The sequence below is a fragment of the Myxocyprinus asiaticus genome, chromosome 2, assembly GCF_019703515.2.
Source record: "Myxocyprinus asiaticus isolate MX2 ecotype Aquarium Trade chromosome 2, UBuf_Myxa_2, whole genome shotgun sequence".
In the NCBI taxonomy this organism is placed as follows: Eukaryota; Metazoa; Chordata; class Actinopteri; order Cypriniformes; family Catostomidae; genus Myxocyprinus; species Myxocyprinus asiaticus.
This window is the reverse complement of record NC_059345.1, coordinates 27,262,211-27,277,161: the sequence shown is the minus strand read 5'-3', so window position 1 is coordinate 27,277,161 and position 14,951 is coordinate 27,262,211. Positions and strand designations below refer to the sequence as shown.

General features: G+C 39.8%; 1 protein-coding gene across 1 annotated transcript in view; it reads left to right on the top strand.

The window, feature by feature from the left end:
* Window positions 1-14,951, top strand: part of LOC127454849 (homeobox protein aristaless-like 4) — a 33,483-nt gene that overhangs the window by 13,951 nt on the left and 4,581 nt on the right. The window contains exons 3-4 of the mRNA XM_051722314.1: window positions 7,809-8,122; window positions 13,481-13,609. Of these exons, the coding sequence (XP_051578274.1) occupies window positions 7,809-8,122; window positions 13,481-13,609 (443 nt within the window). The remainder of the gene's footprint in view (window positions 1-7,808; window positions 8,123-13,480; window positions 13,610-14,951) is intronic.

Here is a 14,951-nt window from a genome sequence, read left to right as displayed (position 1 = left end):
TCCATCTGTAAGAGCCTGAAATAATTAGATAGCGGAAGGGAAGTTCAGACTGTTGGCCTGGCTTTAGAGCACTAAGCTGCTTATTACATTTCAATCCATATTTTAAGGACAGAAAACAATCCTAATTACAGATACAAATAAAAGCTTAGATGAGCAAACAGTCTTCCCACATTTCCTTTATTCTTTGCCTTCAGTCATAATAAAGACTTACTACACATGCACATCTTATTTGTGCGCTTTACTTTTTACACATTTTGGGGGCTTTGGTATATTTAACATTAACCCTTCACACAGACCCCAGGTAGCCTAATTTATAGTGTTTCTTTTATTTGCCTGCTGCTGACCCTCACAATCAGATTCCATAAAAAAAGCATAGGGGATGCCCTGCCGCTTTACAGCTAGTTAAATTACACCTTTGATGTGTTCCCCCGTTTTCAGCTGGTACTAAATGACTGCCCCTTGTAAAGATTTAACCCATTCTAATCCTACAAAGTCCGGAACCACTGGCGTCTCCTACCGCAGGCGAGGCAGCTTTTTAGAGCAAGTTGGTCTGGAACCACTGTGTTAACCATTCATGCATATTTTATGAAAATATATAGTGGTGCCCTTTCCTGACGATTTATAGGATATATCAAATGGCAACCCATTTGAAGATATTTGACTCTGGAGTCAGAGGTAAATGTAGATGTTGTAAAATAGGTTTACAAGCCCCATTCTTGCTATGTATACAGGTGTGAATCCACTCAGGTTAAAAAGCCAATTAGTCCTTCTCCTGAACCTCACCATCTCCTAACCCACAGCTGAACTTCTTTTCCTGTCCTGTCACCCTACAAAGTGACAAAGCCCCTCGCGTTGACATGGCACTGCTGTTATAATACTTTATAGCCACTTTTCTACCGCTGAGCCAAACGGTTACTGTTGTTGAATCATGCCGTTCTGTACCGATCCAAACTGGTTGACATGGTTATGATTTCATTTTCCATTGAGACTGCAAAATCAGGATTAGAATAGACTGACTGGGCAAGTGACCAGTTGTGGTTCGCCAAGTCAGTAAAGGCGTTCCTCCAGAACAGTTCTAACTTCTCTGTCCTGAGTACGGTTAGCTTACCGTGCTGAAAAATCTAAGCCAGGAACGATTTGCAATCATACTGTTCCGAACTGTTTTGAAGTGGAAATGCTACTGCTGTTACTCAGCATGCTCAGAACTGTTCAGTTTTATGGTGGAAAAGAGGCTAATTACTATCTGCAATTTTCAGTGACGAATTTAAAGAAGAGATATTTCATCAGTTTAGATATTGTGAGTCTTTTCCCTCACTGAAATGGCAAAGACAAACACCTTAGATTCACTACTTCAGACTTCCCTTGCTCTCTAAGGAAGGAGTAATAGAAACTGATGAGAAACACAAAAACCAAAGTCAAGACCACACAATTACTGGTGCTCTACCATATATTGATACAGAATAAACACTACAGGCAAACATAATAAAGGTAATGCACAGAAACACTGAGGCACTGAAGTATCTTTATTGCAAGCAGAAACAAAAAGTCACTTTGGGCAATATTCTAAGCATTTTATTATAATGCTAGTTATCCAGACAATGCTGCTAAAATAATGTTCTCATTTGCATTCATTGCAAAGGAAAGAGATTATTTCTGGTCTGTGGAAGAAGTTTTTCCTATAAGCCATAAACAACCTCATGAATCTCCAGTGTGTCTAACAGTACCAGAGACAGGGTTAAATAGCTGGACCATGTTCAGCTTTGCCCTTTTGTTGCAATCTTCAACCACAACCCCTTCAGAGCTCATGTCCAAAACATTTCCACTCTGACAGAAATGGTTTGCTGTGAGATTTCTTTAAAAAGCAGGTCATGTTACTCGTCCATATGGCGAAGCAACAGGGGCAGCCAACTCTCTGTTCACCTTGAGCAACAGAGAGCCTGGGCTGAACCCTTGCTGGACTACGAGACTGTCACAATACCCCAGATCTGCCAAAAAGCCATCAGTGACACAGGGTATAAACAAGAGCCTTTGATCAGTTGCCTTGATTTCAAACAGTCTGTCAGCTTTTCCATGTGGGGGCAAGAGGCACGAGGCATCTGAAGGCACAAGCTGAAAATATTTATGTTTGAGTAAATATGCTGCTCCTACTTGCTTAACACGATGTGTCAGTCCTGGGCAAGAGGCAATGTGGGAGCCATTAGACCCCCAGGCCTGGCTCCATGTCTGTCATGTCTGAGCCCACAGTGCCTGGACAAGCAGGGGGACATATAACCTGCAGTTCAGACAAGAGAAAGAGCATTCTCTAAGGTGTGCGTATTGACAAAATGCAAAAAACTGCTATATTTAATGAGCCAGAGGTCCCTGCTTTGCTCAGTAATAACTTTATATTGACCAACTTGAAGTCAACAGATAAATTTAAAGGAAATTGTATTTAATTTCATGAGAAAGAAATGCTGGCTCGATTTTGCAGAGAATGAAATGTCATAATATTTTCTTCCTAAGGGAAAGTACATTTTTTGAATAAATGACAGCAAATAATTTCTGCAAAGCCACATTAAAAGCCACATTTGTTGTTTTCCTGATGATCAGAGTTAACATATATAGACATTAGTCAGGGTAGATGCCATATTGAATTTTTCATATTTGAATATGAGGCTGTGAGGAATAGACATACAATCTCTGTTCAATGGGTTACACTATCAAAATATTCGAGATTGTGTCTAATAATCACCACATGCGTTTTATGGAGCTTCTTGTCAACTGGATTTTAGCATGACTTATTTTGAATGTTTCATCAGCTGAACGATCAACATGAAGATATTAAACAACCCACTGAACAGACTGTATCTCTATCCTTTACAGCCTTGTTTTCATTCCCGTCAATAATTAAATATGGCGCTTCTCTGGCTAAGGTCATTGGCAGCTGGATGAGAAGTACTTGGAGGAGGTAAAGGCCGGTTGTGCTAACATGTCCTTCCATGTTGCCCACATTACCCAACATGGCTCTGTGAGTTGGCCAACAGTGCTGAGAAAAGCATGTGTGCCAGTAGCTTTTTACACATTAGCCTTTTAGCTCAAACTCGAGAAGGCTTTAATCAAAGGTCACATGAGAAAATGAACACATCTCAGCACTGCATTACCTAAAATAACTTTTTGTCTCTGAGTGCAGAGCTAAAGTAAGACATACTGCTCAGGGTTGCCTCTGGATCACATAATAGGGAATATCCCCAAAGGAACTCTAATCCAGCTTTACACCCTATTCCTCCCAAAGTCCAAGTAGAGAAATAAGGCAAAAAAGCAAAAAGTCTGCCAAACACCTATTAATTTTGTAAAACATTATGATTTCAGTGAGCATTCAGTTCTTTGTAGAATTGCTTCCACTGAGCACAGACAGGTAGTGAACACTGAGAGAGGAGGAATGACCTAATGTATTGAAACCCTCCAATTCATTTTTCCGAGTAAATTTATGACCAGCACGCTGACTGGGGTTTCACAGCTGAGCTGCTGTGTGTTTCCAGTGGCTTGACACAGAAAATTACCCCTCTAGAGTCTGTTGCTGGCCTAATGCAGCCTCATTATAAGCCAAGCTCCATTTTGCACACTTGCCACAAACAGTGTGTATGTTAGTCTTCGGATCGTGCCTATGCACAGAGGCGGGAAACCTGTAATTTTCTATCAGTCTGCAATTACGGCCGCTGTCTGTTTCACATGAGCAGCTGATTTATGAGCGGAGACTGGGCTGCCATTACTGTTGCGAAGCCACAGGCCTTACAGACTCTCTCAGTCCACACTAGGGATGTCAAAAGTACCGTTAATCCGGTACCAAGTCAATAGTAAAATAAAAATGATGTCACAATACCAGTGTTTCTGCAGTACTGGTTGTACCAACTCAATTCAATAGCCACTGCAGTGAAACCTGTTTACTTGCAACCTGCTTACTTGCAAATTTATATGTTATGCAAAGAGAAATACGCAAGTTGATTGGCTACCCAATTACACGTCAATAAATCCATCAGTTTACACAATGTGAGCCGATTTGCTTGACATATCACATGTGAGCGAGCTAATTGGCTAACAGATAACAAGTTCAAAGAACCTATCAGCTTGTGCCATTTAGAGTTTAATTCCTGAACTTAGTCATTAAATTCCTGAAGGAAAACACTACATGTTACACGAGTAAAATTTCTTTATACTCAGTGTCACTGAGAAAATGGCTCAGATTTGTAATTAACTGCACATTTTCCCTCCCCTAAGTGTTACTATACAATAAATTCCATTTTTTTTTCTTTCACGTAATTATAAACTATATCAAAGCTTGAAGTAGCTATCATATACTTTGTAAAAGCTATTATTAATTTATCATTAACACATTTTAGGTAATGCTCAAAAGATCAGTAGTTTGTGTTAATTGGCAATGGGTTGTGAGGTGTAGCGGTCAATGCATAAGTCTTAAGATGTCTGGTTTGACCCTCACAAAATGCGAATCATAAGTTCATCATCGTGCCCTTCAGCAGTTAAACTTGGATTGTTTCTGGAGAATCGTGCTGGTAATAATTGTGCTATAAGTTGCTTTTTCAATTAATCTATAGACTATCTCTACACAATGGTGATAGGAGAAGGGGTACTACCAGCTGTCAAGTTCAAGCTCATAGTGATGCACTGAGCTTTTATATACATTCACCGAGCACTTTATTAGGAACACCTGTACACCTACTTCATTCATGCAATTATCTAATCAGCAGTAGAGCAATGCATAAAATCATGCAGATACATGTCAGGAGCTTCAGTTAATGTTCACATCAACCATCAGTATAGGAAAAAATGTGATCTCAGTGATTTTGACCTTGGCATGATTGTTGGGCTGGCTCGAGTATTTCTGTAATGCTGATGTCCTGGGATTTTCATGCAGAACAGTCTCTAGAATTTTCTCAGAATGGTGCCAAAAACAAAAAAGTGAGTGACAGTTTTGTGGACGAACATGCCTTGTTGATGAGAGAAGTCAATGGAGAATGGACAGACTGGTTAGAGCTGACAGAAAGGCTATGGTAACTCAGATAACCACTTTGTACAATTGTAGTGAGCAGAATAGCATCCCAGAATGCACAGCACGTCGAACTGGGTTACAACAGCAGAAGACAATTTCAGGCATTTTATTAGTACCATAGTGTTCCTAATAAAGTGCTCAGTGAGTATATATATATATATATATATATATATATATATACACTCACTGAGCACTTTGTGTGTGTGTGTGTGTATGTATATATATATATATATATATATATATATATATATATATATATATATATATATACACACACACACACACACTCACACACACACACACAAAATGCATTCAGAAAGTATTCAAGGAGTATTCATTCTTTTTTTTTCTTTACATTTTGTTATGTTGCAGCCTTATGCTAAAATGCTTTAAATTATTTTTTTTCACATCAATCACTCTACACCCCATAATGACAAAGCAAAAACCAGATTTTTGCTAACTTTACAAATATATTAAAAATAAAAACCTGAAATATCACATTGACATAAGTATTCAAACCCTTAACTCAGTACTTAGTTGAAGCACCTTTGGCAGCAATTACAAATCAAGTCATTTTTATTTGTATAGCACCTTTCACAACACACATCGTTTCAAAGCAACTTTACAGAAAATCATGCAATAATAGAAAATGAAACCATAATATCTATAAAGTCTAAGAGTCATCATTATGTAGTTCAATTAAATACGATTGTGTGCATAAAAATAAGTTATTAAATAATAATTGTATTTAGAAACCAAGTGAGCAAGCCGAAGGCGACTGTGGCAAGGAACACAACTCCATAAGATGATGGTTAATGGAGAAAAAAAAAAAAAAACAGGCTCACTGTGGGGGCCAGCTCCCCTCTGGCTAAACAACATGAATATAATGCCAATATTACTTATTAAACTATTAAACTAAGTAAGTGTTAAGGGTCAGTGTTTAAACAAAGATTTTGTATGAACTGTAAGATTAATGACTAATGTATTTGAAGTTCATCTTAGATTAACTGCAGAAGTTCACATAGATGCATTGTCCTTTGTTAGTTGGCTGATGAAGGCTTTTGTTGGCAATTTATTGAAAGCCTATGTATTCCATTTCAAGAGTGTAGTCCATCATTAGACCAAGGTGATTCAGGCCGAGATCAGTGAGGTGCTTCGCAGTTCAAATGGCCGGTAATTTCGGTGAGGTCTATCCTAAGTCCAAGGTTCAGGCAATGGCATATAATGTATCCCATGTCTTATGGATGGAGTTGGCATCAGTTCATCCTCTGAGGTCCATCGTAATAGACTGAAGTGATGTCTGGCTGGTACCGGCTACATTACAGCCTCAAGTCTTTTTGGGTATGAAGTGACAAGCTTTGCACACCTGAATTTTCAGATTGGATGGGGACCGTCGGTGGACAGCCATTTTCAGGCCTCTCCAGAGATGTTCGATTGGGTTCAAGTCAGGCTCTTGCTGGGCCACTCAAGGACATTCACAGAGTTGTTCCTAAGCCACTCTTGTGTTGTCTTGTCTGTGTGCTTAGGGTCATTGTCCTGTTGGAAGGTGAACCTTCGGCCCAGTCTGAGGTCCTGATTGCACTGGACCAGGTTTTCATTAAGGATATCTCTGTATTTTGCTGCGTTCAGCTTTCCTTCAACCCTGACCAGTCCCCCAGTCCCTGCCGCTGAAAAACACCCCACAGCATGATGCTTCCACCACCATGCTTCACCGTTGAGATGGTATTGTGCAGGTGATGAGCGGTGCCTGGTTTCCTCTAGACATGACGCTTGGAATTGAGGCCAAACAGTTCAATCTTCGTTTCATCAGACCAGAGAATTTTGTTTCTCACAGTCTGAGAACCCTTTAGGTGCTTTTTTATGTCTCTTGCACTGAGGAGAGGCTTCCGTCTGGCCACTGCCATAAAGCCCAGATCGGTGGAGTGTTGCAGTGATGGTTGTCCTTCTGCAAGTTTCTCCCATCTCCACACATGATCTCTGGAGCTCAACCAGAGTGACCATCAGGTTCTTGGTCACCTCTCTTACCAAGGCACTATTCCCCTGATTGCTCAGTTTGGCTGGCGGTCAGCTATAGGAAGAACCCTGGTTGTTCCAAATTTCTGTCATATAAGAATTATGGAGGCCTCTGTGCTCTTGGGAAACTTCAGTGCAGCCGAAATGTTTTTGTAACCCTCCCCAGATCTGTGCCTTGACACAACCCTGTCTCTGAGCTCTGTAGGCAGTTCCTTTGACCTCGTGGCATGATTTTTGCCCTGATGTGCATTTTCTGCTGTGAGACCATATATAGACAGGTGTGTGCCTTTCCAAATCATGTCCAGTCAATTGAATTTGCCACAGGTGGACTCCAATCAAAGAGTAGAAACATCTCAAAGATGATCCAGAGAAATGGGATGCAGTTTCAAGTGTCATAGCAAAGGGTCTGAATACTTGTCAATGTATATTTCATTTTTTTTCTTTTTAATAAATTTGCAAAGTTATTAGAAATCTGGTTTTTGCTTTGTCATTATGGGTATAAAGTGTAGATTGATGTGAAAAAAAAATAATAATAATTTAAAGCATTTAAATTAAGACCCCTTAAATTAAGAACCCTTTTTTCACATTTTGTTATGTTGCAGCCTTATGCTTTCTGAATGCACTGTATAAAGTACATGTTTTTGTGCTAAAAAAAATTGAGGCATAGTCCTTGAAATTGAGAGAATTGTTTCTCTTATATCACTTCTGTATTCAACTGATGCAAATACTCCCTCGCCTTTTCTGTTTACAGGTAAAGACAGCACAGGGCTGAGAGATTCTGAATTGACCCCAAACAGTGATCCCACAGGAATGGATGGCAGCTACCTCAGCGTAAAGGAGTCAGGAGTGAAGAGCCCCCAGGAGCTGCCAAATTCAGAACTGGCCTCTCCACTGGACAAGGGTGAAGGAGAGAGCAACAAGGGCAAGAAAAGGCGCAACCGCACCACCTTCACGAGCTATCAGCTAGAGGAGCTGGAGAAAGTTTTCCAGAAAACACACTACCCTGATGTGTATGCCCGAGAACAACTCGCACTGAGGACTGACCTGACAGAAGCTCGAGTGCAGGTGAGCTAGCGCCATTAAATTCCACATATCCATTACCAAGTTCAACCCCATGTTTTGAATGACCTTTAAATGAGGCTAGATCCACACCAAAGTCTTTACTAATTTCAGTCCTGCTGAGTTTTGAGAAATGAGGGATGGGATTTAATAACCAACAAAACATTTTAAAGTTTGTAAAAGAACAATGACACAAGAAGTGAAAGATTACTCAGTGCAAAGATTATTAAATGTAAATAGACTTGACTGAAGTTGACTGAAGCTGGCTGTCATGAGAGAGAGCATGAAGGGAAAGGGAGTTTCAGAATAGACATCTGCTTTTATATACAGCCTCTACCTAAACCTCTGAGCTTAGCTGCATTACACTGAGCCTGGGTCTGGAAAACCAGAACCTTTCTTTGACCCCACCCCCATCCTTACATTTGCATATAATCCTTTCAACACTACTGCTGCATTCCTGCACTGACAGACAGACTGGGAGATCCCTTTACCTTATCCCAAATGCGTGCTTTACTTAGAAGCCTCGGATTTACACTGTTTGTCTTTCATTAATGTCCCAATCAGGAAAGAATGTGTCCCTATCTGCTCTCAAGGGTAGGTGAGAGAACCTGGGCTGAAGCTCTTTCATGTGGTGGGGTTTGCTTACAGCCTCTTTCACTGCAAAGGGCTCAGTTACTCTGGAAAAAACTAGGCCCACACAAAATCTGCTTTTTGATTTTTTGTTCTCATTTTCTAAGCTGATTTTGGTGGAAAATCTGTAAAATTCTTCGCTAATAATGCGCAAACAATATAGAACATATGATAAATAAATGTTTCTGTTCCCCTAACCTAGAGTTCGGTACAGCAGCATGAACAAATGTATTATCTAGTTGGTGAAAATCTAGCTATATATCCAGCAACTTTTCTTGCTTGTTAGCTGTGAAGTGTTACACAGGTTAATGGGTGAAATGGTTTACACACGTATCAACGAACATTTTTGACGAAGGGTTTTTGGAAATCACCAACGATAATGAAGAGATTAATCAGCTTTATCCACAACATAAACGTAATATTACAACTTTCATTTGAACAGACAAAGAGGTTACTTCTAACTTCAAAAAAGTATTGAATAATTCAGTATATTAATTATATGGTATTATATCAGGACCTCAGGTTTTCACATGCTATACTTTGTTGATAAATGTTAAATACATGTACAGTATGAATTAATAAATGGCACATTTATCAGAATGTTTGAAAATTAGTTTTTGCTAACTAAAATTGTATTTTTGCAGACTACAATTATATGCTTAAATACATAAATGGACTAAAACAAATTAATATGACATGAAAATGGATTATATTTTAAGGACATGTTCATCAAAAAAAACAAACAAAAAAAACAAAACTAAATGTGACAACTTCCTAAGAGCAGATGAGATTTTAATTTTAACATCTGAGCAGTCAGGGCACATCTGGTTAAAGGTTAAGAACTTAAAAATGTTAAATTTGTACGGCTAATGATTTAATTTATCACTGTGAACAAATGTGTCAAGAAAATATCAGTACTTCAGAGATGATCTGGACATAATCGCCATCCCCAAAAACAAAAGCTTGAACCACAAAAGTATTTTGTGCACAAAACAGTCTCTAGATTTTACTCAGAATGGTGCTAAACACAAAAAACATCCAGTGAGCGGCAGTTCTGCGGACAGTAACACCTTGTTGATGAGAGAGGTCAAAGGTGAATGGCCAGACTGGTTCAAGCTGACGGAAAGTCTATGGTAACTCAGATAACCACTCTGTACAATTGTAGTGAGCAGAATAGCATCTCAGAGTGCACAACACGTCGAACCTTTGTGCTCATGCACAAAATAATTCAATCTTGAAGTTAGAGGGGAAAAAAAGAATGATTTTGAAAGAAGAGGTGAGCTCGAGTGACAGCAGTGGCAGGCCACCAATCCTCAAAGCTACTCTTGACTTCAAAGCTGCTCTTTCCCTTTTTCTGTCTGTTTTTTCCCCCAGTGTTTCTGTTCTCTCTCCCCTGCTGCTGGAACATAAATAAAGCTTCATAATAAGCCTCTAAGCTGCTTTAGCTGTCAACGTCTTTACCAATTACTGTGGTACTTGCATGCATGGACAATATACAAATTTGTATTGCCTGCAAAAAGCTATTTTCTAAACAGATGCTGGCCAAAATTAATATACTAATGTCAGCAGCACCAATGAAAGGAAAGAAATGTAGAAAAGAAACAGAAGGGGGGGGGGGGGTGCTTTGGAAGACCAGCAATGTGCAGACCACATATGACCAAATAATCCCCCCATGGTCCCTCTTTCTCTTTCTGTCAGTCAGGTTCAAAGGTGGGCTTTTGGTGGAAACCTAAACCACACATTTTTGCATAGGCTCATCAGTTTGAGAGAGACGAGAGGAGCAAGGGAATCTTTCCACCTCTCGTCTACCGGGTTGGAGGGGCAGATATGGAAAGCCAGGGGTTTAGGCTTCAGGAAATTAAACATTAAGTGAAAACAAACTCCATTTTGAATCTTTCCTTTGAAATTCCCAACATCCCTACTTAGATTTTAGAGGGGGAAGACAGTCTGAGAAAAATCTTCTATGACATATTAAACAGAAGTTTTGCATTTTATAGTTGCCCAAACAGTATCAATAACTAGCATGATTTCAAAACATGATGGCCATGTAACCTCCCAGTGTCGCAAGCAGAGAGCTACAAAAGTGATGTAGTCTCTGAAAAATCTGTGCAATTCAGAAAACAAATGTTCATTTTTCTCCAGGCAGTTAAGCTCTACAAACATATGATGTGGAGCCAAGGGATGCTGATGTCCACCACCACATTAAGTACAAGCAGAGCTGAGGTGCTATCAGGTTACACAGAGATAGGCTGACATCTCGCTGGCAATGGATGCAAAAACCACAAACTGATTGACCAAAGACCCATACCCAGATCCAAGTCCAAGCTCCGTGACGAATGCAGATTGCAAGACAAAAGAAAGTCTGCATTTGAAAAACATTTCCACTCCACAAATCAATAAACAGATAGCTCTAAACAGAGAGGAGCAGGGATTCAAAGAATGGAATTTTGGCAGCTCTTCAGACTGCGAGCCATGAGAAATCACTTTATGTATAATTTGTTCTCTAATTCCCAGGTCTCTAAATAACAACTGTCTATTCAGACAAACTGAATGCATATTTCTATAGCAAGGTAAACCAAAAAAGAAAAAAATGTCCAAAGAGTGCAAGTGCCAAGTAAAATCCAGCACTATTTGCGTAATTGTTGGTAAGGTAAAATAACTTCACAATTCACCTTCTCCCTTTCTAAAAGCTGAGCAGCAATCTCCTAAAGTCAGCATTACACTGGCAGATTTTTCCAGCAATTTTCAGGTGTAAGATTAATTTACATAATCGCTGGTCAGTAGGTGAGAGACCAAGCACGCATTAGTGTCTGCCAGTGGGAGGTCAGGTCTCCCTGCTGAGTTAATGGTTCCATCACTTGGAAAAGCACATTAAAACTGTTAGAAAAATTCATTTTGTAGCCAGGGTGGGCTCTTGTGTTCACGTCAAATGACCAATGAGCTTCTTCTTTTACTTAACAACTGATGTCATACTGACCTGAACATTTCCGTCCCCGATCGCACTCAGCCGCATATTAACACAAATGCAGATTCTTGAGGAAGACACCAAGCGTATGTGCATCTCAAGCCGTAGAGAATCACTACACACATCCGACTTCACGTTGGCAGAAAAACGCTTTTGTGCTATGAGGAAAATAGTCATAAAAATAAAGAGAAAGAAATTAGCCAATGTGAGAAATATAACATTTCCCAACAGTTTTTTATTTTTATTTTAATATTTCTTTGAGAGCAAAAAGATATGTGGCAAATTGCACTTCAGGTTTTTGTGGTAACACTTTACAATAAGGTTCCATTTGTTAACATTAGTTAACATGAACTAACAATGAACAATACTTTTACTGCATTTATTAATCTTAGTTAAAGTTAATTTCAACATATACTACAACATTTTTTTAAATCCAAAGCTGTATTAGTTAACAATAGTTAATGCACTATATATATATATATATATAAAAAAGAAACATGAACTAACAACGAACAATTGAATTTTTATTAACTACCGATAACAAAGATGAATAAATACTGTGAAAATTGTATTGTTAATTGTTTGTTCATGATACCAAATGCATTAACTAATGTTAACAGATGGAACCTTATTTTAAAGTGTTACCATTTTTGCTTTGCCCTGTTTTTGTTTTGAATGTTTTTTTTGGATGAGATGCTAATTTTTTCTTGTTACAGCACAAAATAAACACCGAAATAAGAAACACCAAATCTTTTCTTACCTTCCCGGACAATAATTTTTCTTGGGGTTCTCCTACACTAAAATGACTAATGAAATAAGAAAGAGGAGCCGTTACAGTCTGTTTTTAAGGAAAGTAATTGCTTTATTTACTGAAAGCTGCATATGGACATACACGTTCTACGACAAGCCTTGAGGAGATAAATACACAATCTCACACATTCACAAGGTAAAGTTACTACATGAATCACATCCTAAATCCCTCTATTACAATTGTTCATGTTCACACGGTACTCCAGTTGTTATTTCGGCAAGCCTCACATGACAGGGAATCAGAGAGAGAGAATCAGGTGGGAGTCATTATGTCTGTCACCCATCCACCATTTTGTATCAGCAAGTGTGACATACCTTTGACTGAAGTGAGCGAGATCTCAGCAAAACAGTCTGCAAGTGTGACACCCTTGGCCAAAATCCTAGTGTAACGCCGGCTTAATCCATCAAAGCAGGCGTGCTGGTGGAGGAGTGACACCGTTCTCTGAGGCCTCTGGCCCTGGTGGGTTCTTGATTTCCCCTCCCTGCCCCCTGCTGCTTCTGATGGCTCTGATAGAAAAGAAACTCAGAGGAGGCCATCACAATCTGTCAGCTCCCACAACATCAAACAACAACCAGGTCTCACTGAACTTTTCCAGGAAAAGATGCTGAAAAATTATATAGCTGAGGGGCTTCCTACATGAGCTCAAGACTTACAACTATAATGACTGGACTGCATCTTAGGCACCAGAAAATCTGCAACTGGACATCTGATCCCAAATGAGACACAAAGTGATCACTGTCCAGTGCGCCGTAAGGGGCAATTATGGGGAGTTTGACAAAGTGATCATATCACTTACCGTGGATAACGAATGTTTTATCACTGTCAATAAATCTCTAACTAAGAAAACATTTCCTTTGCATGATGTAACACCACGAAAGGACAGTTACCATGAGGTCACTTAATCGCATGTCCACGATTGTGATATCCATATTATTAACGGTTGCTGTCTTGCTTACAGGTGTGGTTCCAAAATCGCAGAGCCAAGTGGCGGAAGAGAGAGCGCTTCGGACAGATGCAGCAGGTCCGAACACATTTTTCCACCGCCTATGAACTGCCCCTTCTCACTCGACCGGAGAGCTACGCTCAGGTATAGTGATGTTTTGAGTATTAGCTTAAAAATTCAAGAAAATACTAGTAATGAATATTACTAATGCAGAATATTGAATGCTACTGACAAGCATTTGAGAGTTTTCAAAGAAAGGTTTGGGAAGGTATAAGAACTTAAAACGCACTTTAAAAGTTCAATTTCAGTCTGACTAAAATAATACTTTGTCTTTAAATTTGTCATGTAAACACTTTACACAGCGGTTTTTGCAAAGTTGTACTAACATACCTAGATAACGCGATCTTAAGGTTCTAATATGGACCCTTTAGGGACAAATAAGGTACAAACACATTCCGACTGACATGTAAAGTGTACAGTGGGTGTACCTTTGAGGGTACTGCCCAAGTGACAAGCTATTGGACCCCTAAAGGTACAAGTTTTGCTAATTTTTTTCTGACAGTGATGGACCAGTAATCAGACCACAACTAACCTTGGTGTGCGCTTGCTCCGAAAGACAGAGGTGATGCACATAATGCGTATTACAGGCACTTCCTCAGCTGATGTCCATCTTTTAAATATTCAATAATCTTACAATTATTGTGTCTCATATACTTGGACAGGCAGATGAAAACTGTGGCTTGACAATGCAAAAACCTGCTGTAGCTAGATCTGAAATGCATGTTGACATACTGAATGTTGGGAACTGAGGAAGACACCTTTGCACCTCTACTCTCTGCCGAAGGCTCCCCCAGCCCCCAGAATCAGATCAGAGTAGGGCTGTGGCTGTGGCTGAGGGTGACACGCCCTCACAGGAGAGCAAGAGAATCTCCTGGATTTATTATGAATATGTGGCCGGGTCGAAGGGCAGGGGTAGCTCTTTGGGGAGCGAGCCTGCAGCTGTGGAATGCAGCTTTGCTCACATCTGGGGCATCTCCCTGAGAGGGCTTTCATCTCCCTCCACAGCCCTCCCCTCAGACACCCCCCTCCTCCCTCCTCAACCCCAGAGCACAGTACAGCCCTATCAATTCACTCTGAGCTCCCTTCGCTCAGCAGAGGAGGTTACTCTGGAGAGGCAGGAAGGGTGTTGAAGGAGCGTACAGAGACAGGAATTCCTCCTCCACATTAGGCAAAGCAGCTCCCACTCAGTACGGGACCAAATGAATGCCTCACAGCACTTGATAAATCTCTACATCGAGTACCACAGAGGATTCTGCAACTTTTCCAAAGCAATATTTCAAAGCAAGAGGAGTTGGACTTGATAAATGCTCTCATGACTATATCTAAAATTAATGTTATTACTGCTTAGATAGCAATACACATATACTTACCCGTCCACACAATGCATGCATTATAACTTAACCATCTGTGTTTGTCTTTGCTACAG